This window comes from Oncorhynchus nerka, linkage group LG12, assembly GCF_034236695.1.
Source record: "Oncorhynchus nerka isolate Pitt River linkage group LG12, Oner_Uvic_2.0, whole genome shotgun sequence".
Lineage (NCBI taxonomy): Eukaryota > Metazoa > Chordata > Actinopteri > Salmoniformes > Salmonidae > Oncorhynchus > Oncorhynchus nerka.
In genome coordinates this window covers 90,184,992-90,211,722 of record NC_088407.1, presented here as the reverse complement: position 1 = coordinate 90,211,722, position 26,731 = coordinate 90,184,992, and the positions used below count along the sequence as shown (strand labels likewise).

The window sequence follows — 26,731 nt, the reverse complement described above, 5'->3', positions numbered from 1 at the left end:
ACAATCTGATGCAGTATGTAAACAACCATCTGATGCAGTATGTAAACAACAATCTGATGCAGTATGTAAACAACAATCTGATGCAGTATGTAGACAACAATCTGATGCAGTATGTAGACAACAATCTGATGCAGTATGTAAACAACAATCTGATGCAGTATGTAAACAACAACAACAATCTGATGCAGTATGTAAACAACAATCTGATGCAGTATGTAAACAACAATCTGATGCAGTATGTAAACAACAATCTGATGCAGTATGTAAACAACAACAACAATCTGATGCAGTATGTAAACAACAACAACAATCTGATGCAGTATGTAGACAACAATCTGATGCAGTATGTAAACAACAACAACAATCTGATGCAGTATGTAAACAACAACAACAATCTGATGCAGTATGTAAACAACAACAACAATCTGATGCGGTATGTAAACAACAACAACAATCTGATGCAGTATGTAAACAACAACAACAATCTGATGCAGTATGTAAACAACAACAACAATCTGATGCAGTATGTAAACAACAACAACAATCTGATGCAGTATGTAAACAACACGATGGTCGGTCGGTAGCTTCTCTACTGCTGTGACAAACCAACTCCTTATTGGCCCAGGCCAGAACAAGCCGTCTTTGTGTACAAGCGAGACAATTCTTGCTTTTATCAAGAGTCTAGGATACGCAGGCCTGTGATCAGTCCCACTGACGCTGTCACACAGGGCTTATGGGAAATGGGACTCTGTTCATAGTCTCCTGTGTGACAGAGGCAGCATGCCAAATGGTACCCTATTCCCTGGAGTGAACGACATTTGACCAGAGTCCATACTCCAAAAAGGGAATAGGTTTCCCATTTGGCATGCAGCCTCTGTCACACAGGAGACTATGAACAGAGTCCCATTTCCCTTAGCCCTGTGTGACAGAGGCTGCATGCCAAATGGTACCCTATGCCCTGTGTGACAGAGGCTGCTTGCCAAATGGTACCCTATTCCCTGTGTGACAGAGGCTGCATGCCAAATGGTGCCCTGTGTGACAGAGGCTGCATGCCAAATGGTACCCTATGCCCTGTGTGACAGAGGCAGCATGCCAAATGGTACCCTATGCCCTGTGTGACAGAGGCTGCATGCCTCGTCCCTATTGTTCAGTATCTGTGGTGTGTAACAAGGCCAGACTCTTCCACTTGAGCCAGAGAACTAATGGTTATACATTAATAATTAACATGATTTCCCCAGTCAATAACGTCACAGATAACAGCTCAATAAATAACTAAGCTTAATACTCAGCGCTGCTGTAAATGTCGTTCTAGGTCAGGATGCTCCAACAGGCCCCAGTGTGTCCCGCGGGTGGTTTGATATCAATACACTGGTGATCCCTGTTGCAGGCCATTTATGTGTTTGTCATATTTTCTGTTATGTTACTACTGTGTTACTACGGTGTTACTACGGTGTTACTACGGTGTTACTACTGTGTTACTACTGTGTTACTACTGTGTTACCACTGTGTTACTACGGTGTTACTACTGTGTTACTACTGTGTTACTACGGTGTTACTACTGTGTTACTACGGTGTTACTACTGTGTTACTACTGTGTTACTACTGTGAGTATAACCCCTCTGTCTTAACCCCTCTATAACCCCCCTACAGACAGGCTACAGACAGGCTACAGACAAGCTACAGACAGGCTACAGACAGGCTACAGACAGGCTACAGATGGGCTACAGACGGGCTACAGACAGCCACAGACAGGCTACAGATGGCCTCAGACAGGCTACAGACAGGCTACAGACAGGCTACAGATAGCCATAGACAGCTATGACTGTTCAAGGTCAGTTGAGCACTTTGTGACTCACACCTTGGTCGTGTTCAGAGCCCAAAGTAGCAAACATTTTTACGGACACTAAATAAATTAGTTCTTGTTCGACAAATTCACGGAAGTACTTCCTCCCTTTCAAAATGTTTTCTCCTGTTTTCTGTCTAGTGAACAGAACACTGCTTGGTAGCCGGTGTAGGATGAAGTTGCCCCTATCTGGGGTCAGTTTTGTATTCTTTGTAGTTTAGGTTAGGATTAGGGGAAGCTGACCTGATGTCAGTACCTATAGGAAACGTCAGAGCTGGTACCTGAGGTGGTGGTTCCGTGGATGACACTGGAGGGTCTGGGCTGGTGTTGTCTGTACTGATGCTGCTGATGGTACACGTCGTCATGGTGATAGACTCTTTCTTCTCAGACACATCTCCATTCTGGAGAGAGTTCTGCCTCAGTTGACCTGGAGGAGAGAAGTGACTGTGGCCATGCTGCAGGGGCAGGACAAAGGAGATTAAAAGGACAAAGGTTAAAGAAGAGAGCAAAGGTTAAAAAAGAGAGCATTTGTGTATTCCAGATGGCGCACCCTGTTCCTATTGGCTGCGGTCAAACGAAGTGTACTACATTTGGAATAGGGTGTAATTTGGGACGCAGCCTTAAGGTTACTGCTGGAGAGACAGGACAAAGATGAGCTAGGCATCCCGTCAGCGGGACACCGGGCGACAATTTCCAGTGAAATTGGAGGGCGCGCAATTCAAGTAAATAATCGCAAAAATTACGGATATTATTAAAGATCTCTGTACATACAAGTGTCTTATATCGGTTAGAACCTTAAAGTCTTGTTAATCTAACTGCACTGTCCGATTTACAGTAGGCTTTACAGCGAAAGTATGCCATGTGATTGATTGAGGACGGCGCCCCACATCAACATATTTTTCAACCAACACAGGCTTCATAAAATCACAAATAGCGATGAAATAAATCACTTACTTTTTTGAAAATCTTCCTCTGATTTGTAATCCAAAGGGTCCCAGCTACAACATGCATGGTCGTTTTGTTAGATAAAATCCTTCTTTATATCCCAACAAGTCAGTTTAGTTGGCACCATTGATTTGAGTTCAACATGCAGACAAAGGAGTCCAAAAAGCTACCGCTAAACTTTGTTAAAACAAGTCAAACTACGTTTCTAACCAATCCTCAGGTACCCTAAAATGTAAATAAACTATAATATTTCATACGGAAAGAAGTATGTTCTATAGAAAAGTGAAATTAGCAAGTGCAAGTCTCCTTCGTCGCGCGCCCATAGACTGATTTCCAACTGTGACTCCCTGTACCAAACTCAAAAATCTTCCTCATTTTGGAAAAAACAAGCCTGGAACCTTGAACAAAGACTGTTGACATCTAGTGGAAGCCATAGGAATTGCAATCTGGGAGCTGGAATTGCATAGGACCCATAGCTTTCCATTGTAAGAGCCTGGGATCTCAAACAATACAAATTGGGTTGGTTTTTCTTTGGATTGTCTCCCACCATATCAATTGTGTCATACTTTATTTTAAAATTTCTACAAACTGCAAAGTGTTTTCTATCCAATGGTACCAATTCTATGCATATCCTGGCTTCTGGGTGAGAGGACAAAGATGTTAAACATACAGAGACAGGACAAAGATGATAAACATACAGAGACAGGACAAAGGTGATAAACATACAGAGACAGGACAAAGGTGATAAACATACAGAGACAGGACAAAGATGATAAACATACAGAGACAGGACAAAGGTGATAAACATACAGAGACAGGACAAAGATGATAAACATACAGAGACAGGACAAAGATGATAAACATACAGAGACAGGACAAAGGTGATAAACATACAGAGACAGGACAAAGATGATAAACATACAGAGACAGGACAAAGGTGATAAACATACAGAGACAGGACAAAGGTGTTAAACATACAGAGACAGGACAAAGATGATAAACATACAGAGTCAGGACAAAGATATTAAACATACTAGAGACAGGACAAAGATGTTAAACATACAGAGTCAGGACAAAGATATTAAACATACTAGAGACAGGACAAAGATATTAAACATACTAGAGACAGGACAAAGATATTAAACATACTAGAGACAGGACAAAGATATTAAACATACAGAGACAGGACAAAGATATTAAACATACTAGAGACAGGACAAAGATATTAAACATACTAGAGACAGGACAAAGATATTAAATATACTAGAGACAGGACAAAGATATTAAACATACTAGAGACAGGACAAAGATATTAAACATACTAGAGACAGGACAAAGATATTAAACATACAGAGACAGGACAAAGATATTAAACATACAGAGACAGGACAAAGATATTAAACATACTAGAGACAGGACAAAGATATTAAACATACAGAGACAGGACAAAGATATTAAACATACTAGAGACAGGACAAAGATATTAAACATACTAGAGACAGGACAAAGATGATAAACATACAGAGTCAGGACAAAGATATTAAACATACTAGAGACAGGACAAAGATGTTAAACATACAGAGTCAGGACAAAGATATTAAACATACTAGAGACAGGACAAAGATATTAAACATACTAGAGACAGGACAAAGATATTAAACATACAGAGACAGGACAAAGATGATAAACATACAGAGTCAGGACAAAGATATTAAACATACTAGAGACAGGACAAAGATGTTAAACATACAGAGTCAGGACAAAGATATTAAACATACTAGAGACAGGACAAAGATATTAAACATACTAGAGACAGGACAAAGATATTAAACATACTAGAGACAGGACAAAGATATTAAACATACAGAGACAGGACAAAGATATTAAACATACAGAGACAGGACAAAGATATTAAACATACAGAGACAGGACAAAGATATTAAACATACTAGAGACAGGACAAAGATATTAAACATACTAGAGACAGGACAAAGATATTAAACATACTAGAGACAGGACAAAGATATTAAACATACAGAGACAGGACAAAGATATTAAACATACTAGAGACAGGACAAAGATATTAAACATACAGAGACAGGACAAAGATATTAAACATACAGAGACAGGACAAAGATATTAAACATACAGAGACAGGACAAAGATATTAAACATACTAGAGACAGGACAAAGATATTAAACATACTAGAGACAGGACAAAGATATTAAACATACTAGAGACAGGACAAAGATGTTAAACATACAGAGTCAGGACAAAGATATTAAACATACTAGAGACAGGACAAAGATGATAGATGTACAGAGAGACAATAAACGAAGCCTGGTCAAATCGACACAGTACAGGCACAGAACAGCTGTGGCCATGCTGCAAAGACATAATTTTTTATACATAGTTTTGTGGTTAAAAAATGAGAGCATGGGTATGTCTCAAAGGGTACCCTACAGTACTCCCTGTACGAGCTCTGACCAGGGCCCTATGGTAAACATACAGAGACGGAACACACAGACGCTGGCTAGACGACCAGAGATGTACAGACAGGAAATGACGCTGGCTAGATGACAAGAGATGTACAGACAGGAAATGATGCTGGCTAGATGACCAGAGATGTACAGACAGGAAATGACGCTGGCTAGACGACCAGAGATGTACAGACAGGAAATGACACTGGCTAGACGACCAGAGATGTACAGACAGGAAAATCGACACAGTGTAGTAGGCACAGAACCTTGTCACAATCAATTAATTCAATCAATCAATCATAAGGCTCTCAAAAAACAGACAGGAAATACACACCCTAGAGAAAGTAACATTGCTACGTCTCTGATTAATGCAAAGTTACAGGTACAGTGTATATATATATAAATGGTTTAAATCAGACAATACCTCATGCTCTGTTCTTAGTGACATCTTCAGTACTTTCTCTGTGAAGAACAGCAGGTAAAATCCACCAAATATTCCAACGGCTTTGAGAATGTAGTCATCCGCTCTGGGATCAAATCCCAGGGCCTGTTGGAAAAACATGCATGTGGTAACAGTAGGGTACCAATCATTCCTGGGTGGAAGATTCCTGGAATTATGAGGGGAAATCCAGGGAATGTGGGGAAAGTTACAGTCATTTTACAACCCTAGGGAGCAGTAATATTACAACCCTAGGTAGCAGTAATATTACAACCCTAGGTAGCAGTAATTTTACAACCCTAGGTAGCAGTAATTTACAACCCTAGGTAGCAGTAATTTTACAACCCTAGGTAGCAGTGATTTTACAACCCTAGGTAGCAGTGATTTTACAACCCTAGGTAGCAGTAATTTACAACCCTAGGTAGCAGTAATTTACAACCCTAGGTAGCAGTAATTTACAACCCTAGGTAGCAGTCATTTTACAACCCTAGGTAGCAGTAATTGTACAACCCTAGGTAGCAGTAATTGTACAACCCTAGGTAGCAGTAATTGTACAACCCTAGGGAGCAGTAATTGTACAACCCTAGGTAGCAGTAATTGTACAACCCTAGGTAGCAGTCATTTTACAACCCTAGGTAGCAGTGATTTTACAACCCTAGGTAGCAGTAATTTTACAACCCTAGGTAGCAGTGATTTTACAACCCTAGGTAGCAGTAATTTTACAACCCTAGGTAGCAGTGATTTTACAACCCTAGGTAGCAGTGATTTTACAACCCTAGGTAGCAGTGATTGTACAACCCTAGGTAGCAGTGATTTTACAACCCTAGGTAGCAGTAATTTACAACCCTAGGGAGCAGTAATTTACAACCCTAGGGAGCAGTAACACAGTAAATTAAGCATGAATAGAGTTGAAAGATTAAAACAGTCAAATAGATCCATTATTTAATACATTTTGAAACCATGGCCATCTCTTCTCCCTCCATTTGACCACGAAGACTCAGTCTCCAGATTCAATCAACGCCGGTGACACTTATTAATAACACCTTTGATGAAAAAGCTCAAAGATCAACTATTATGAAACATTTATAATGTATTCTTTTCTAGGGTAGCACCGACTGAAAGGACATTTTGGCTCCTACTGTACTTCTGTCCCTTAATATTAGAATTAGAATATTAGTTTTCATCAAGGATCTCTACTTTGCTCCGTTCATCTTTCTCTCGATCCTGACTAGTCTCCCAGTCCCTGCCGCTGAAAAAACATCCCCACAGCGTGATGCTGCCACCACCATGCTTCACCGTACGGATGGTGCCTGGCTTCCTCAAGACGTCACGCTTGGCATTCAGGCCAAAGAGTTCCATCTTGGTTTCATCAAACCAGAGAATCTTGTTTCTCAAGGTCTGAGAGTCCTTTAGGCGCCTTTTGGAAAACTCCAAACGGGCTGTAATGTGCCTTATACTGAGGAGTGGCTTCCGTCTGGCCACTCTACCATAAAGGCCTGATTGGTGAAGTGCTGCAGAGATTATACTTATTTTCCACCATAATTTGCAAATAAATTCATTAAAAATCCTACAATGTGATTTTCTGGATTTTTTTTTCTAATTTTGTCTGTCATAGTTGAAGTGTACCTATGATGAAAATTACAGGCCTCTCTCATCTTTTTAAGTGGGAGAACTTGCACAATTGGTGGCTGACTAAATACTTTTTTGCCCCACTGTACATACAAATATATACACATTCCCATACACACACACATAAAAGACACACACAATACCATCCACATTGGATTTCTACTATGTTTTAACTGTGTTGTTTCACAAGTTCTGAACCTTTCTATTCTCAAAGTTTCTACAGATTGTAAATGAAAGATTTAAAAAAAAATGTTTTGCTAAAATAATTATTATATTACTGATAAGATTGACTTTTCAGATCACCCAGAGTGATCACCCAGAGATAGCTCCAGGTAAATGTTGTAATTCTTCAGCCATTCCTGGACCTGTGACCAAAAACGAGCTACATACAATACCAAAACAAATGATCTAACGACTCTTGTCTCTTCACAGCAAAATCTGCAGAGCTGAGAAGGTCGTATCCATATATATATGGCTCTCTCTCCCCCGCTACTCTCTCCCCTTCCATCCTATCATCTCTTCCCTCTGCTCAAACCTTCTCCAACCTATCTCCTGATTCTGCCTCCTCAACCCTCCTCTCCTCCCTTTCTGCATCCTTTGACTCTCTATGTCCCCTATCCTCCAGGCCGGCTCGGTCCTCCCCTCCCGCTCCGTGGCTCGACGACTCATTGCGAGCTCACAGAACAGGGCTCCGGGCAGCCGAGCGGAAATGGAGGAAAACTCGCCTCCCTGCGGACCTGGCATCCTTTCACTCCCTCCTCTCTACATTTTCCTCTTCTCTCTCTGCTGCTAAAGCCACTTTCTACCACTCTAAATTCCAAGCATCTGCCTCTAACCCTAGGAAGCTCTTTGCCACCTTCTCCTCCCTCCTGAATCCTCCTCCCCCTCCTCCCTCTCTGCAGATGACTTCGTCAACCATTTTGAAAAGAAGGTCGACGACATCCGATCCTCGTTTGCTAAGTCAAACGACACCGCTGGTTCTGCTCACACTGCCCTACCCTGTGCTCTGACCTCTTTCTCCCCTCTCTCTCAGATGAAATCTCGCGTCTTGTGACGGCCGGCCGCCCAACAACCTGCCCGCTTGACCCTATCCCCTCCTCTCTTCTCCAGACCATTTCCGGAGACCTTCTCCCTTACCTCACCTCGCTCATCAACTCATCCCTGACCGCTGGCTACGTCCCTTCCGTCTTCAAGAGAGCGAGAGTTGCACCCCTTCTGAAAAAACCTACACTCGATCCCTCCGATGTCAACAACTACAGACCAGTATCCCTTCTTTCTTTTCTCTCCAAAACTCTTGAACGTGCCGTCCTTGGCCAGCTCTCCCGCTATCTCTCTCAGAATGACCTTCTTGATCCATATCAGTCAGGTTTCAAGACTAGTCATTCAACTGAGACTGCTCTTCTCTGTATCACGGAGGCGCTCCGCACTGCTAAAGCTAACTCTCTCTCCTCTGCTCTCATCCTTCTAGACCTATCGGCTGCCTTCGATACTGTGAACCATCAGATCCTCCTCTCCACCCTCTCCGAGTTGGGCATCTCCGGCGCGGCCCACGCTTGGATTGCGTCCTACCTGACAGGTCGCTCCTACCAGGTGGCGTGGCGAGAATCCGTCTCCACACCACGTGCTCTCACCACTGGTGTCCCCCAGGGCTCTGTTCTAGGCCCTCTCCTATTCTCGCTATACACCAAGTCACTTGGCTCTGTCATGACCTCACATGGTCTCTCCTATCATTGCTATGCAGACGACACACAATTAATCTTCTCCTTTCCCCCTTCTGATGACCAGGTGGCAAATCGAATCTCTGCATGTCTGGCAGACATATCAGTGTGGATGACGGATCACCACCTCAAGCTGAACCTCGGCAAGACGGAGCTGCTCTTCCTCCCGGGGAAGGACTGCCCGTTCCATGATCTCGCCATCACGGTTGACAACTCCATTGTGTCCTCCTCCCAGAGCGCTAAGAACCTTGGCGTGATCCTGGACAACACCCTGTCGTTCTCAACTAACATCAAGGCGGTGGCCCGTTCCTGTAGGTTCATGCTCTACAACATCCGCAGAGTACGACCCTGCCTCACACAGGAAGCGGCGCAGGTCCTAATCCAGGCACTTGTCATCTCCCGTCTGGATTACTGCAACTCGCTGTTGGCTGGACTCCCTGCCTGTGCCATTAAACCCCTACAACTCATCCAGAACGCCGCAGCCCGTCTGGTGTTCAACCTTCCCAAGTTCTCTCACGTCACCCCGCTCCTCCGCTCTCTCCACTGGCTTCCAGTTGAAGCTCGCATCCGCTACAAGACCATGGTGCTTGCCTACGGAGCTGTGAGGGGAACGGCACCTCAGTACCTCCAGGCTCTGATCAGGCCCTACACCCAAACAAGGGCACTGCGTTCATCCACCTCTGGCCTGCTCGCCTCCCTACCACTGAGGAAGTACAGTTCCCGCTCAGCCCAGTCAAAACTGTTCGCTGCTCTGGCCCCCCAATGGTGGAACAAACTCCCTCACGACGCCAGGACAGCGGAGTCAATCACCACCTTCCGGAGACACCTGAAACCCCACCTCTTTAAGGAATACCTAGGATAGGATAAAGTAATCCCTCTCAACCCCCCTTAAAAGATTTAGATGCACTACTGTTCCACTGGATGTCATAAGGTGAATGCACCAATTTGTAAGTCGCTCTGGATAAGAGCGTCTGCTAAATGACTTAAATGTTAAATGTAAATGTAAACAGAATTAGAGAGATCCTACCTCTGGTATTAACTGCAGGACAGCATTAGAGAGATCCTACCTCTGGTATTAACAGAATTAGAGAGATCCTACCTCTGGTATTAACTGCAGGACAGCATTAGAGAGATCCTACCTCTGGTATTAACAGCATTAGAGAGATCCTACCTCTGGTATTAACAGCATTAGAGAGATCCTACCTCTGGTATTAACAGCATTAGAGAGATCCTACCTCTGGTATTAACTGAAGGACAGCGTTGGAGAAGAGCGTGCCGATGGCCAGGCCGATGAAGTAGGTGAGCACCTTGGGAAAGTACGGCTTCTTGGTGAAGGGGATGAGTGCCAGGCCCAGGAGAGAGGCCAGGTTAATAATGGTGACAGACAGGAAGCCATAACCCCACACTGGACAGGACAAGAGAAAGAGATGCATATTGAGCACGGTTACATGCACAGAATAATAAGATTATTGTGGATAGTCAGATTAATAACTTCATTTGTTTAAAACGTTTTCATGAATAATGATTTCCCTAATAATCCTGATGGGACTTTTGATAATATGCATTAAAAAAAAATCACCAATCAAAATAAACATTCTACCACAATGATGACCACGTCATTTTTTGTAAAGCCTAATTGATTTGCATGTGAAAACTTTTTGCATATTTTCCGTTTTTTCCAAACTCACTTCAGCGGTGAATAAGAGGCTGCTGGTGCTGGCCCAGATCAGATCCACCTCTGAAACCCTGATTAAAACCTGCTGCTGGCCCAGATCAGATCCACCTCTGGAACCCTGATTAAAACCTGCTGCTGGCCCAGATCAGATCCACCTCTGGAACCCTGATTAAAACCTGCTGCTGGCCCAGATCAGATCCACCTCTGGAACCCTGATTAAAACCTGCTGCTGGCCCAGATCAGATCCACCTCTGGAACCTTGATTAAAACTGTTCACATGTCCTAATAATTTAAAACTGGCCTAGTGTCCTAATCATTTAAAACTGTTTACATGTCCTAATCATTTAAAACTGGCCTAGTGTCCTAATCATTTAAAACAGGCCTAGTGTCCTAATCATTTAAAACAGGCCTAGTGTCCTAATCATTTAAAACAGGCCTAGTGTCCTAATCATTTAAAACAGGCCTAGTGTCCTAATCATTTAAAACAGGCCTAGTGTCCTAATCATTTAAAACTGTTCACATGTCCTAATCATTTAAAACAGGCCTAGTGTCCTAATCATTTAAAACTGTTCACATGTCCTAATCATTTAAAACAGGCCTAGTGTTCTAATAATTTAAAACAGGCCTAGTGTCCTAATCATTTAAAACAGGCCTAGTGTCCTAATCATTTAAAACAGGCCTAGTGTCCTAATCATTTAAAACAGGCCTAGTGTCCTAATCATTTAAAACAGGCCTAGTGTCCATTTAAAACAGGCCTAGTGTCCTAATCATTTAAAACAGGCCTAGTGTCCTAATCATTTAAAACAGGCCTAGTGTCCTAATCATTTAAAACAGTCCTAGTGTCCTAATCATTTAAAACAGGTCTAGTGTCCTAATCATTTAAAACTGTTCACATGTCCTAATCATTTAAAACAGGTCTAGTGTCCTAATCGTTTAAAACTGTTCACATGTCCTAATCATTTAAAACAGGCCTAGTGTCCTAATAATTTAAAACAGGCCTAGTGTCCTAATAATTTAAAACTGTTCACATGTCCTAATCATTTAAAACAGGCCTAGTGTCCTAATAATTTAAAACAGGCCTAGTGTCCTAATCATTTAAAACAGGCCTAGTGTCCTAATCATTTAAAACAGGCCTAGTGTCCTAATCATTTAAAACTGGCCTAGTGTCCTAATCATTTAAAACAGGCCTAGTGTCCTAATCATTTAAAACAGGCCTAGTGTCCTAATCATTTAAAACAGGCCTAGTGTCCTAATCATTTAAAACTGTTCACATGTCCTAATCATTTAAAACTGGCCTAGTGTCCTAATCATTTAAAACAGGCCTAGTGTCCTAATCATTTAAAACAGGCCTAGTGTCCTAATCATTTAAAACTGTTCACATGTCCTAATCATTTAAAACTGGCCTAGTGTCCTAATCATTTAAAACAGGCCTAGTGTCCTAATCATTTAAAACAGGCCTAGTGTCCTAATCATTTAAAACAGGCCTAGTGTCCTAATCATTTAAAACAGGCCTAGTGTCCTAATCATTTAAAACAGGCCTAGTGTCCTAATCATTTAAAACAGGCCTAGTGTCCTAATCATTTAAAACAGGCCTAGTGTCCTAATCATTTAAAACAGGCCTAGTGTCCTAATCATTTAAAACAGGCCTAGTGTCCTAATCATTTAAAACAGGCCTAGTGTCCTAATCATTTAAAACAGGCCTAGTGTCCTAATCATTTAAAACTGGCCTAGTGTCCTAATCATTTAAAACAGGCCTAGTGTCCTAATCATTTAAAACAGGCCTAGTGTCCTAATCATTTAAAACTGGCCTAGTGTCCTAATCATTTAAAACTGGCCTAGTGTCCTAATCATTTAAAACTGGCCTAGTGTCCTAATCATTTAAAACTGGCCTAGTGTCCTAATCATTTAAAACAGGCCTAGTGTCCTAATCATTTAAAATTGGCCTAGTGTCCTAATCATTTAAAACAGGCCTAGTGTCCTAATAATTTAAAACTGGCCTAGTGTCCTAATCATTTAAAACTGTTTACATGTCCTAATAATTTAAAACTGGCCTAGTGTCCTAATCATTTAAAACTGGCCTAGTGTCCTAATAATTTAAAACTGGCCTAGTGTCCTAATCATTTAAAACAGGCCTAGTGTCCTAATCATTTAAAAAAGGCCTAGTGTCCTAATCATTTAAAACTGGCCTAGTGTCCTAATCATTTAAAACAGGCCTAGTGTCCTAATCATTTAAAACAGGCCTAGTGTCCTAATCATTTAAAACAGGCCTAGTGTCCTAATCATTTAAAACAGGCCTAGTGTCCTAATCATTTAAAACTGTTCACATGTCCTAATCATTTAAAACTGGCCTAGTGTCCTAATCATTTAAAACAGGCCTAGTGTCCTAATCATTTAAAACTGTTCACATGTCCTAATCATTTAAAACTGGCCTAGTGTCCTAATCATTTAAAACAGGCCTAGTGTCCTAATAATTTAAAACAGGCCTAGTGTCCTAATCATTTAAAACAGGCCTAGTGTCCTAATCATTTAAAACAGGCCTAGTGTCCTAATCATTTAAAACAGGCCTAGTGTCCTAATCATTTAAAACAGGCCTCCTAATTTTAAAACAGGCCTAGTGTCCTAATCATTTAAAACAGGCCTAGTGTCCTAATCATTTAAAACTGGCCTAGTGTCCTAATCATTTAAAACTGGCCTAGTGTCCTAATCATTTAAAACAGGCCTAGTGTCCTAATCATTTAAAACCTAGTGTCCTAATCATTTAAAACTGTTCACATGTCCTAATCATTTAAAACAGGCTAGTGTCCTAATCATTTAAAACTGGCCTATGTCCTAATCATTTAAAACTGGCCTAGTGTCCTAATCATTTAAAACAGGCCTAGTGTCCTAATCATTTAAAACTGTCCTAATCATTTAAAACAGGCCTAGTGTCCTAATCATTTAAAACAGGCCTAGTGTCCTAATCATTTAAAACTGTTTAAAATAATTTAAAACTGGCCTAGTGTCCTAATCATTTAAAACTGGCCTAGTGTCCTAATAATTTAAAACAGGCCTATTTAAAACAGGCCTGTGTCCTAATCATTTAAAACAGGCCTAGTGTCCTAATCATTTAAAACTGGCCTAGTGTCCTAATCATTTAAAACAGGCCTAGTGTCCTAATCATTTAAAACAGGCCTAGTGTCCTAATCATTTAAAACAGGCCTAGTGTCCTAATCATTTAAAACAGGCCTAGTGTCCTAAAAAACTGTTCACATGTCCTAATCATTTAAAACTGGCCTAGTGTCCTAATCATTTAAAACAGGCCTAGTGTCCTAATCATTTAAAACAGGCCTAGTGTCCTAATCATTTAAAACAGGCCTAGTGTCCTAATCATTTAAAACTGGCCTAGTGTCCTAATCATTTAAAACAGGCCTAGTGTCCTAATCATTTAAAACAGGCCTAGTGTCCTAATCATTTAAAACAGGCCTAGTGTCCTAATCATTTAAAACAGGCCTAGTGTCCTAATCATTTAAAACTGGCCTAGTGTCCTAATCATTTAAAACAGGCCTAGTGTCCTAATCATTTAAAACTGGCCTAGTGTCCTAATCATTTAAAACTGGCCTAGTGTCCTAATCATTTAAAACAGGCCTAGTGTCCTAATCATTTAAAACAGGCCTAGTGTCCTAATCATTTAAAACTGGCCTAGTGTCCTAATCATTTAAAACAGGCCTAGTGTCCTAATCATTTAAAACAGGCCTAGTGTCCTAATCATTTAAAACTGGCCTAGTGTCCTAATCATTTAAAACTGGCCTAGTGTCCTAATCAAAACAGGCCTAGTGTCCTAATCATTTAAAACTGGCCTAGTGTCCTAATCATTTAAAACTGGCCTAGTGTCCTAATAATTTAAAACTGGCCTAGTGTCCTAATCATTTAAAACTGGCCTAGTGTCCTAATAATTTAAAACTGGCCTAGTGTCCTAATCATTTAAAACTAGTGTCCTAATCATTTAAAACTGGCCTCCTAATCATTTAAAACAGGCCTAGTGTCCTAATCATTTAAAACAGGCCTAGTGTCCTAATAATTTAAAACAGGCCTAGTGTCCTAATCATTTAAAACAGGCCTAGTGTCCTAATCATTTAAAACTGTTCCTAGTGTCCTAATCATTTAAAACTGGCCTAGTGTCCTAATCATTTAAAACAGGCCTAGTGTCCTAATCATTTAAAACAGGCCTAGTGTCCTAATCATTTAAAACTGGCCTAGTGTCCTAATCATTTAAAACAGGCCTAGTGTCCTAATCATTTAAAACCCTAGTGTCCTAATCATTTAAAACAGGCCTAGTGTCCTAATCATTTAAAACAGGCCTAGTGTCCTAATCATTTAAAACTGTTCACATGTCCTAATCATTTAAAACAGGCCTAGTGTCCTAATCATTTAAAACAGGCCTAGTGTCCTAATCATTTAAAACAGGCCTAGTCCTAATCATTTAAAACAGGCCTAGTGTCCTAATCATTTAAAACAGGCCTAGTGTCCTAATCATTTAAAACTGTTCACATGTCCTAATCATTTAAAACAGGCCTAGTGTCCTAATCATTTAAAACAGGCCTAGTGTCCTAATCATTTAAAACAGGCCTAGTGTCCTAATCATTTAAAACAGGCCTAGTGTCCTAATCATTTAAAACTGGCCTAGTGTCCTAATCATTTAAAACAGGCCTAGTGTCCTAATCATTTAAAACAGGCCTAGTGTCTAATCATTTAAAACAGGCCTGTCCTAATCATTTAAAACAGGCCTAGTGTCCTAATCATTTAAAACTGTTCCTAGTGTCCTAATCATTTAAAACAGGCCTAGTGTCCTAATCATTTAAAACAGGCCTAGTGTCCTAATCATTTAAAACAGGCCTAGTGTCCTAATCATTTAAAACTGTTCAATCATGTCCTAATCATTTAAAACTGGCCTAGTGTCCTAATCATTTAAAACAGGCCTAGTGTCCTAATCATTTAAAACAGGCCTAGTGTCCTAATCATTTAAAACAGGCCTAGTGTCCTAATCATTTAAAACAGGCCTAGTGTCCTAATCATTTAAAACTGTTCACATGTCCTAATCATTTAAAACAGGCCTAGTGTCCTAATCATTTAAAACTGTTCACATGTCCTAATCATTTAAAACAGGCCTAGTGTCCTAATCATTTAAAACAGGCCTAGTGTCCTAATCATTTAAAACTGTTCACATGTCCTAATCATTTAAAACAGGCCTAGTGTCCTAATCATTTAAAACAGGCCTAGTGTCCTAATCATTTAAAACAGGCCTAGTGTCCTAATCATTTAAAACAGGCCTAGTGTCCTAATCATTTAAAACAGGCCTAGTGTCCTAATCATTTAAAACAGGCCTAGTGTCCTAATCATTTAAAACAGGCCTAGTGTCCTAATCATTTAAAACAGGCCTAGTGTCCTAATCATTTAAAACAGGCCTAGTGTCCTAATCATTTAAAACAGGCCTAGTGTCCTAATCATTTAAAACTGTTCACATGTCCTAATCATTTAAAACTGGCCTAGTGTCCTAATCATTTAAAACAGGCCTAGTGTCCTAATCATTTAAAACAGGCCTAGTGTCCTAATCATTTAAAACAGGCCTAGTGTCCTAATCATTTAAAACTGGCCTAGTGTCCTAATCATTTAAAACTGGCCTAGTGTCCTAATCATTTAAAACAGGCCTAGTGTCCTAATCATTTAAAACAGGCCTAGTGTCCTAATCATTTAAAACAGGCCTAGTGTCCTAATCATTTAAAACAGGCCTAGTGTCCTAATCATTTAAAACAGGCCTAGTGTCCTAATCATTTAAAACAGGCCTAGTGTCCTAATCATTTAAAACAGGCCTAGTGTCCTAATCATTTAAAACTGTTCACATGTCCTAATCATTTAAAACAGGTCTAGTGTCCTAATCGTTTAAAACTGTTCAAAATCATTTAAAACAGGCCTAGTGTCCTAATCATTTAAAACAGGCCTAGTGTCCTAATATTTAAAACTGTTCATGTCCTAATCATTTAAAACAGGCCTAGTGTCCTAATCATTTAAAACAGGCCTAGTGTCCTAATCATTTAAAACAGGCCTAGTGTCCTAATCATTTAAAACAGGCCTAGTGTCCTAATCATTTAAAACAGGCCTAGTGTCCTAATCATTTAAAACAGGCCTAGTGTCCTAATCATTTAAAACAGGCCTAGTGTCCTAATCATTTAAAACAGGCCTAGTGTCCTAATCATTTAAAACAGGCCTAGTGTCCTAATCATTTAAAACTGGCCTACATGTCCTAATCATTTAAAACTGGCCTAGTGTCCTAATCATTTAAAACAGGCCTAGTGTCCTAATCATTTAAAACAGGCCTAGTGTCCTAATCATTTAAAACAGGCCTAGTGTCCTAATCATTTAAAACTGTTCACATGTCCTAATCATTTAAAACTGGCCTAGTGTCCTAATCATTTAAAACAGGCCTAGTGTCCTAATCATTTAAAACAGGCCTAGTGTCCTAATCATTTAAAACAGGCCTAGTGTCCTAATCATTTAAAACAGGCCTAGTGTCCTAATCATTTAAAACAGGCCTAGTGTCCTAATCATTTAAAACAGGCCTAGTGTCCTAATCATTTAAAACTGGCCTAGTGTCCTAATAATTTAAAACAGGCCTAGTGTCCTAATCATTTAAAACAGGCCTAGTGTCCTAATCATTTAAAACAGGCCTAGTGTCCTAATCATTTAAAACAGGCCTAGTGTCCTAATCATTTAAAAACTGTTCACATGTCCTAATCATTTAAAACAGGCCTAGTGTCCTAATCATTTAAAACTGGCCTCGTGTCCTAATCATTTAAAACAGGCCTAGTGTCCTAATCATTTAAAACTGTTCACATGTCCTAATCATTTAAAACAGGCCTAGTGTCCTAATCATTTAAAACAGGCCTAGTGTCCTAATCATTTAAAACAGGCCTAGTGTCCTAATCATTTAAAACAGGCCTAGTGTCCTAATCATTTAAAACAGGCCTAGTGTCCTAATCATTTAAAACAGGCCTAGTGTCCTAATCATTTAAAACAGGCCTAGTGTCCTAATCATTTAAAACAGGCCTAGTGTCCTAATCATTTAAAACAGGCCTAGTGTCCTAATCATTTAAAACAGGCCTAGTGTCCTAATCATTTAAAACTGTTCACATGTCCTAATCATTTAAAACAGGCCTAGTGTCCTAATCATTTAAAACTGGCCTAGTGTCCTAATCATTTAAAAACAGGCCTAGTGTCCTAATCATTTAAAACAGGCCTAGTGTCCTAATCATTTAAAACTGGCCTAGTGTCCTAATCATTTAAAACAGGCCTAGTGTCCTAATCATTTAAAACTGGCCTAGTGTCCTAATAATTTAAAACAGGCCTAGTGTCCTAATCATTTAAAACAGGCCTAGTGTCCTAATCATTTAAAACTGGCCTAGTGTCCTAATCATTTAAAACTGGCCTAGTGTCCTAATCATTTAAAACAGGCCTAGTGTCCTAATCATTTAAAACAGGCCTAGTGTCCTAATCATTTAAAACAGGCCTAGTGTCCTAATCATTTAAAACAGGCCTAGTGTCCTAATCATTTAAAACAGGCCTAGTGTCCTAATCATTTAAAACTGTTCACATGTCCTAATCATTTAAAACAGGCCTAGTGTCCTAATCATTTAAAACTGTTCACATGTCCTAATCATTTAAAACTGGCCTAGTGTCCTAATCATTTAAAACAGGCCTAGTGTCCTAATCATTTAAAACTGTTCACATGTCCTAATCATTTAAAACAGGCCTAGTGTCCTAATCATTTAAAACAGGCCTAGTGTCCTAATCATTTAAAACAGGCCTAGTGTCCTAATCATTTAAAACAGGCCTAGTGTCCTAATCATTTAAAACAGGCCTAGTGTCCTAATCATTTAAAACAGGCCTAGTGTCCTAATCATTTAAAACAGGCCTAGTGTCCTAATCATTTAAAACAGGCCTAGTGTCCTAATCATTTAAAACAGGCCTAGTGTCCTAATCATTTAAAACAGGCCTAGTGTCCTAATCATTTAAAACTGGCCACATGTCCTAATCATTTAAAACAGGTGTGTCCTAATCTAAAACTGTGTCCTAATCATTTAAAACAGGCCTAGTGTCCTAATCATTTAAAACAGGCCTAGTGTCCTAATCATTTAAAACTGGCCTAGTGTCCTAATCATTTAAAACAGGCCTAGTGTCCTAATCATTTAAAACAGGCCTAGTGTCCTAATCATTTAAAACAGGCCTAGTGTCCTAATCATTTAAAACAGGCCTAGTGTCCTAATCATTTAAAACTGGCCTAGTGTCCTAATCATTTAAAACTTGTCCTAATCATTTAAAACAGGCCTAGTGTCCTAATCATTTAAAACATGCCTAGTGTCCTAATCATTTAAAACAGGCCTAGTGTCCTAATCATTTAAAACTGGCCTAGTGTCCTAATCATTTAAAACAGGCCTAGTGTCCTAATCATTTAAAACAGGCCTAGTGTCCTAATCATTTAAAACAGGCCTAGTGTCCTAATCATTTAAAACTGTTCACATGTCCTAATCATTTAAAACTGGCCTAGTGTCCTAATCATTTAAAACAGGCCTAGTGTCCTAATCATTTAAAACAGGCCTGTGTCCTAATCATTTAAAACAGGCCTCCTAATCATTTAAAACAGGCCTAGTGTCCTAATCATTTAAAACAGGCCTAGTGTCCTAATCATTTAAAACAGGCCTAGTGTCCTAATCATTTAAAACTGGCCTAGTGTCCTAATCATTTAAAACAGGCCTAGTGTCCTAATCATTTAAAACAGGCCTAGTGTCCTAATCATTTAAAACAGGCCTAGTGTCCTAATCATTTAAAACAGGCCTAGTGTCCTAATCATTTAAAACAGTTCCATGTCCTAATCATTTAAAACAGGCCTAGTGTCCTAATCATTTAAAACTGGCCTCAGTGTCCTAATCATTTAAAACAGGCCTAGTGTCCTTTAAAAACTGTTCATGTCCTAATCATTTAAAACAGGCCTAGTGTCCTAATCATTTAAAACAGGCCTAGTGTCCTAATCATTTAAAACAGGCCTAGTGTCCTAATCATTTAAAACAGGCCTAGTGTCCTAATAATTTAAAACAGGCCTAGTGTCCTAATAATTTAAAACAGGCCTAGTGTCCTAATCATTTAAAACAGGCTTAGTGTCCTAATCATTTAAAACAGGCCTAGTGTCCTAATCATTTAAAACAGTCCTAGTGTCCTAATCATTTAAAACTGTTCACATGTCCTAATCATTTAAAACAGGCCTAGTGTCCTAATCATTTAAAACTGTTCACATGTCCTAATCATTTAAAACAGGCCTAGTGTCCTAATCATTTAAAACAGGCCTAGTGTCCTAATCATTTAAAACTGGCCTAGTGTCCTAATCATTTAAAACAGGCCTAGTGTCCTAATCATTTAAAACAGGCCTAGTGTCCTAATCATTTAAAACAGGCCTAGTGTCCTAATCATTTAAAACAGGCCTAGTGTCCTAATCATTTAAAACTGGCCTAATCATTTAAAACTGTGTCCTAATCATTTAAAACAGGCCTAGTGTCCTAATCATTTAAAACAGGCCTAGTGTCCTAATCATTTAAAACAGGCCTAGTGTCCTAATAATTTAAAACAGGCCTAGTGTCCTAATCATTTAAAACAGTCCTAGTGTCCTAATCATTTAAAACTGTTCACATGTCCTAATCATTTAAAACAGGTCTAGTGTCCTAATCGTTTAAAACTGTTCACATGTCCTAATCATTTAAAACAGGCCTAGTGTCCTAATCATTTAAAACAGGCCTAGTGTCCTAATCATTTAAAACTGTTCACATGTCCTAATCATTTAAAACAGGCCTAGTGTCCTAATCATTTAAAACAGGCCTGTCCTAATCATTTAAAACAGGCCTAGTGTCCTAATCATTTAAAACAGGCCTAGTGTCCTAATCATTTAAAACAGGCCTAGTGTCCTAATCATTTAAAACAGGCCTAGTGTCCTAATCATTTAAAACAGGCCTAGTGTCCTAATCATTTAAAACAGGCCTAGTGTCCTAATCATTTAAAACAGGCCTAGTGTCCTAATCATTTAAAACAGGCCTAGTGTCCTAATCATTTAAAACAGGCCTAGTGTCCTAATCATTTAAAACTGTTCACATGTCCTAATCATTTAAAACTGGCCTAGTGTCCTAATCATTTAAAACAGGCCTAGTGTCCTAATCATTTAAAACAGGCCTAGTGTCCTAATCATTTAAAACAGGCCTAGTGTCCTAATAATCATTTAAAACTGGCCTAGTGTCCTAATCATTTAAAACAGGCCTAGTGTCCTAATCATTTAAAACAGGCCTAGTGTCCTAATCATTTAAAACAGGCCTAGTGTCCTAATCATTTAAAACAGGCCTAGTGTCCTAATCATTTAAAACAGGCCTAGTGTCCTAATCATTTAAAACAGTCCTAGTGTCCTAATCATTTAAAACAGGCCTAGTGTCCTAATCATTTAAAACTGTTCACATGTCCTAATCATTTAAAACAGGTCTAGTGTCCTAATCATTTAAAACTGTTCACATGTCCTAATCATTTAAAACAGGCCTAGTGTCCTAATCATTTAAAACTGTTCACATGTCCTAATCATTTAAAACAGGCCTAGTGTCCTAATCATTTAAAACAGGCCTAGTGTCCTAATCATTTAAAACAGGCCTAGTGTCCTAATCATTTAAAACAGGCCTAGTGTCCTAATCATTTAAAACTGGCCTAGTGTCCTAATCATTTAAAACAGGCCTAGTGTCCTAATCATTTAAAACAGGCCTAGTGTCCTAATCATTTAAAACAGGCCTAGTGTCCTAATCATTTAAAACTGTTCACATGTAAAAAAACTGGCCTAGTGTCCTAATCATTTAAAACAGGCCTAGTGTCCTAATCATTTAAAACAGGCCTAGTGTCCTAATCATTTAAAACAGGCCTAGTGTCCTAATCATTTAAAACTGTTCACATGTCCTAATCATTTAAAACTGGCCTAGTGTCCTAATCATTTAAAACAGGCCTAGTGTCCTAATCATTTAAAACAGGCCTAGTGTCCTAATCATTTAAAACAGGCCTAGTGTCCTAATCATTTAAAACAGGCCTAGTGTCCTAATCATTTAAAACAGTCCTGTCCTAATAATTTAAAACAGGCCTAGTGTCCTAATCATTTAAAACAGGCCTAGTGTCCTAATCATTTAAAACAGGCCTAGTGTCCTAATCATTTAAAACAGGCCTAGTGTCCTAATCATTTAAAACAGGCCTAGTGTCCTAATCATTTAAAACAGGCCTAGTGTCCTAATCATTTAAAACAGGCCTAGTGTCCTAATCATTTAAAACAGGCCTAGTGTCCTAATCATTTAAAACTGTTCACATGTCCTAATCATTTAAAACTGGCCTAGTGTCCTAATCATTTAAAACAGGCCTAGTGTCCTAATCATTTAAAACAGGCCTAGTGTCCTAATCATTTAAAACAGGCCTAGTGTCCTAATCATTTAAAACTGTTCTAGTGTCCTAATCATTTAAAACAGGCCTAGTGTCCTAATCATTTAAAACAGGCCTAGTGTCCTAATCATTTAAAACAGGCCTAGTGTCCTAATCATTTAAAACAGGCCTAGTGTCCTAATCATTTAAAACAGGCCTAGTGTCCTAATCATTTAAAACAGGCCTAGTGTCCTAATCATTTAAAACAGGCCTAGTGTCCTAATAATTTAAAACAGGCCTAGTGTCCTAATCATTTAAAACAGGCCTAGTGTCCTAATCATTTAAAACAGGCCTAGTGTCCTAATCATTTAAAACTGTTCACATGTCCTAATCATTTAAAACAGGCCTAGTGTCCTAATCATTTAAAACTGTTCACATGTCCTAATCATTTAAAACAGGCCTAGTGTCCTAATCATTTAAAACAGGCCTAGTGTCCTAATCATTTAAAACAGGCCTAGTGTCCTAATCATTTAAAACAGGCCTAGTGTCCTAATCATTTAAAACAGGCCTAGTGTCCTAATCATTTAAAACAGGCCTAGTGTCCTAATAATTTAAAACAGGCCTAGTGTCCTAATCATTTAAAACAGGCCTAGTGTCCTAATCATTTAAAACAGGCCTAGTGTCCTAATCATTTAAAACAGGCCTAGTGTCCTAATCATTTAAAACTGGCCTAGTGTCCTAATCATTTAAAACTGGCCTAGTGTCCTAATCATTTAAAACAGGCCTAGTGTCCTAATCATTTAAAATAGGCCTAGTGTCCTAATCATTTAAAACAGGCCTAGTGTCCTAATCATTTAAAACAGGCCTAGTGTCCTAATCATTTAAAACTGGCCTAGTGTCCTAATCATTTAAAACAGGCCTAGTGTCCTAATCATTTAAAACAGGCCTAGTGTCCTAATAATTTAAAACAGGCCTAGTGTCCTAATCATTTAAAACAGTCCTAGTGTCCTAATCATTTAAAACTGTTCACATGTCCTAATCATTTAAAACTGTTCACATGTCCTAATCATTTAAAACAGGCCTAGTGTCCTAATCATTTAAAACAGGCCTAGTGTCCTAATCATTTAAAACAGGCCTAGTGTCCTAATCATTTAAAACAGGCCTAGTGTCCTAATCATTTAAAACAGGCCTAGTGTCCTAATCATTTAAAACTGTTCACATGTCCTAATCATTTAAAACAGGTCTAGTGTCCTAATCGTTTAAAACTGTTCACATGTCCTAATCATTTAAAACTGTTCACATGTCCTAATCATTTAAAACAGGCCTAGTGTCCTAATCATTTAAAACTGTTCACATGTCCTAATCATTTAAAACAGGCCTAGTGTCCTAATAATTTAAAACAGGCCTAGTGTCCTAATCATTTAAAACAGGCCTAGTGTCCTAATCATTTAAAACAGGCCTAGTGTCCTAATCATTTAAAACAGGCCTAGTGTCCTAATCATTTAAAACAGGCCTAGTGTCCTAATAATTTAAAACAGGCCTAGTGTCCTAATCATTTAAAACAGGCTTAGTGTCCTAATCATTTAAAACAGGCCTAGTGTCCTAATCATTTAAAACAGGCCTAGTGTCCTAATCATTTAAAACTGGCCTAGTGTCCTAATCATTTAAAACTGGCCTAGTGTCCTAATCATTTAAAACTGGCCTAGTGTCCTAATCATTTAAAACAGGCCTAGTGTCCTAATCATTTAAAACAGGCCTAGTGTCCTAATCATTTAAAACAGGCCTAGTGTCCTAATCATTTAAAACTGTTCCTAGTGTCCTAATCATTTAAAACAGGCCTAGTGTCCTAATCATTTAAAACAGGCCTAGTGTCCTAATCATTTAAAACAGGCCTAGTGTCCTAATCATTTAAAACAGGCCTAGTGTCCTAATCATTTAAAACTGGCCTAGTGTCCTAATCATTTAAAACAGGCCTAGTGTCCTAATCATTTAAAACAGGCCTAGTGTCCTAATCATTTAAAACAGGCCTAGTGTCCTAATCATTTAAAACAGGCCTAGTGTCCTAATCATTTAAAACTGTTCACATGTCCTAATCATTTAAAACAGGTCTAGTGTCCTAATCGTTTAAAACTGTTCACATGTCCTAATCATTTAAAACAGGCCTAGTGTCCTAATCATTTAAAACAGGCCTAGTGTCCTAATCATTTAAAACTGTTCACATGTCCTAATCATTTAAAACAGGCCTAGTGTCCTAATCATTTAAAACAGGCCTAGTGTCCTAATCATTTAAAACAGGCCTAGTGTCCTAATCATTTAAAACAGGCCTAGTGTCCTAATCATTTAAAACAGGCCTAGTGTCCTAATCATTTAAAACTGGCCTAGTGTCCTAATCATTTAAAACAGGCCTAGTGTCCTAATCATTTAAAACAGGCCTAGTGTCCTAATCATTTAAAACAGGCCTAGTGTCCTAATCATTTAAAACAGGCCTAGTGTCCTAATCATTTAAAACTGTTCACATGTCCTAATCATTTAAAACTGGCCTAGTGTCCTAATCATTTAAAACAGGCCTAGTGTCCTAATCATTTAAAACAGGCCTAGTGTCCTAATCATTTAAAACAGGCCTAGTGTCCTAATCATTTAAAACTGTTCACATGTCCTAATCATTTAAAACAGGCCATTTAAAACAGGCCTAGTGTCCTAATCATTTAAAACAGGCCTAGTGTCCTAATCATTTAAAACAGGCCTAGTGTCCTAATCATTTAAAACAGGCCTAGTGTCCTAATCATTTAAAACAGGCCTAGTGTCCTAATCATTTAAAACAGGCCTAGTGTCCTAATCATTTAAAACAGGCCTAGTGTCCTAATCATTTAAAACAGGCCTAGTGTCCTAATCATTTAAAACAGGCCTAGTGTCCTAATCATTTAAAACAGGCCTAGTGTCCTAATCATTTAAAACAGGCCTCATTTAAAAGGCTAGTGTCCTAATCATTTAAAACAGGCCTAGTGTCCTAATCATTTAAAACTGTTCACATGTCCTAATCATTTAAAACAGGCCTAGTGTCCTAATCATTTAAAACTGTTCACATGTCCTAATCATTTAAAACAGGCCTAGTGTCCTAATCATTTAAAACAGGCCTAGTGTCCTAATCATTTAAAACAGGCCTAGTGTCCTAATCATTTAAAACAGGCCTAGTGTCCTAATCATTTAAAACAGGCCTAGTGTCCTAATCATTTAAAACAGGCCTAGTGTCCTAATCATTTAAAACAGGCCTAGTGTCCTAATCATTTAAAACAGGCCTAGTGTCCTAATCATTTAAAACAGGCCTAGTGTCCTAATCATTTAAAACAGGCCTAGTGTCCTAATCATTTAAAACAGGCCTAGTGTCCTAATCATTTAAAACAGTGTCCTAATCATTTAAAACAGGCCTAGTGTCCTAATCATTTAAAACTGGCCTAGTGTCCTAATAAAACAGGCCTAGTGTCCTAATCATTTAAAACTGGCCTAGTGTCCTAATCATTTAAAACAGGCCTAGTGTCCTAATCATTTAAAACAGGCCTAGTGTCCTAATCATTTAAAACAGGCCTAGTGTCCTAATCATTTAAAACAGGCCTAGTGTCCTAATCATTTAAAACAGGCCTAGTGTCCTAATCATTTAAAACAGGCCTAGTGTCCTAATCATTTAAAACTGTTCACATGTCCTAATCATTTAAAACAGGCCTAGTGTCCTAATCATTTAAAACAGTGTCCTAATCATTTAAAACTGTTCACATGTCCTAATCATTTAAAACAGGCCTAGTGTCCTAATCATTTAAAACAGGCCTAGTGTCCTAATCATTTAAAACAGGCCTAGTGTCCTAATCATTTAAAACAGGCCTAGTGTCCTAATCATTTAAAACAGGCCTAGTGTCCTAATCATTTAAAACTCCTAGTGTCCTAATCAAAAACAGGCCTAGTGTCCTAATCATTTAAAACTAGTGTCCTAATCATTTTAAACAGTCCTAATCATTTAAAACAGGCCTAGTGTCCTAATCATTTAAAACAGTTCTATGTCCTAATCATTTAAAACTGGCCTAGTGTCCTAATCATTTAAAACAGGCCTAGTGTCCTAATCATTTAAAACAGGCCTAGTGTCCTAATCATTTAAAACAGGCCTAGTGTCCTAATCATTTAAAACAGGCCTAGTGTCCTAATCATTTAAAACTGGCCTAGTGTCCTAATCATTTAAAACAGGCCTAGTGTCCTAATCATTTAAAACAGGCCTAGTGTCCTAATCATTTAAAACAGGCCTAGTTCCTAATCATTTAAAACAGGCCTAGTGTCCTAATCATTTTAAAACTGGCCTAGTGTCCTAATCATTTAAAACAGGCCTAGTGTCCTAATCATTTAAAACAGGCCTAGTGTCCTAATCATTTAAAACAGGCCTAGTGTCCTAATCATTTAAAACAGGCCTAGTGTCCTAATCATTTAAAACAGGCCTAGTGTCCTAATCATTTAAAACAGTTCCTAGTGTCCTAATCATTTAAAACAGGCCTAGTGTCCTAATCATTTAA

At 38.8% G+C, this 26,731-nt stretch overlaps 1 protein-coding gene across 2 annotated transcripts in view; it reads right to left on the bottom strand.

Annotated features, from left to right (window-relative positions):
* The window catches only part of slc39a8 (solute carrier family 39 member 8), an 84,255-nt gene that overhangs the window by 18,974 nt on the left and 38,550 nt on the right, over nucleotides 1-26,731 (bottom strand). For both annotated transcript variants that reach the window (XM_065025956.1, XM_065025957.1), the window contains exons 3-5: nucleotides 10,291-10,460; nucleotides 5,694-5,816; nucleotides 2,125-2,298 (exon numbers count right to left, since the gene is read on the bottom strand). In XM_065025956.1, the coding sequence (XP_064882028.1) occupies nucleotides 2,125-2,298; nucleotides 5,694-5,816; nucleotides 10,291-10,460 (467 nt within the window). The remainder of the gene's footprint in view (nucleotides 1-2,124; nucleotides 2,299-5,693; nucleotides 5,817-10,290; nucleotides 10,461-26,731) is intronic.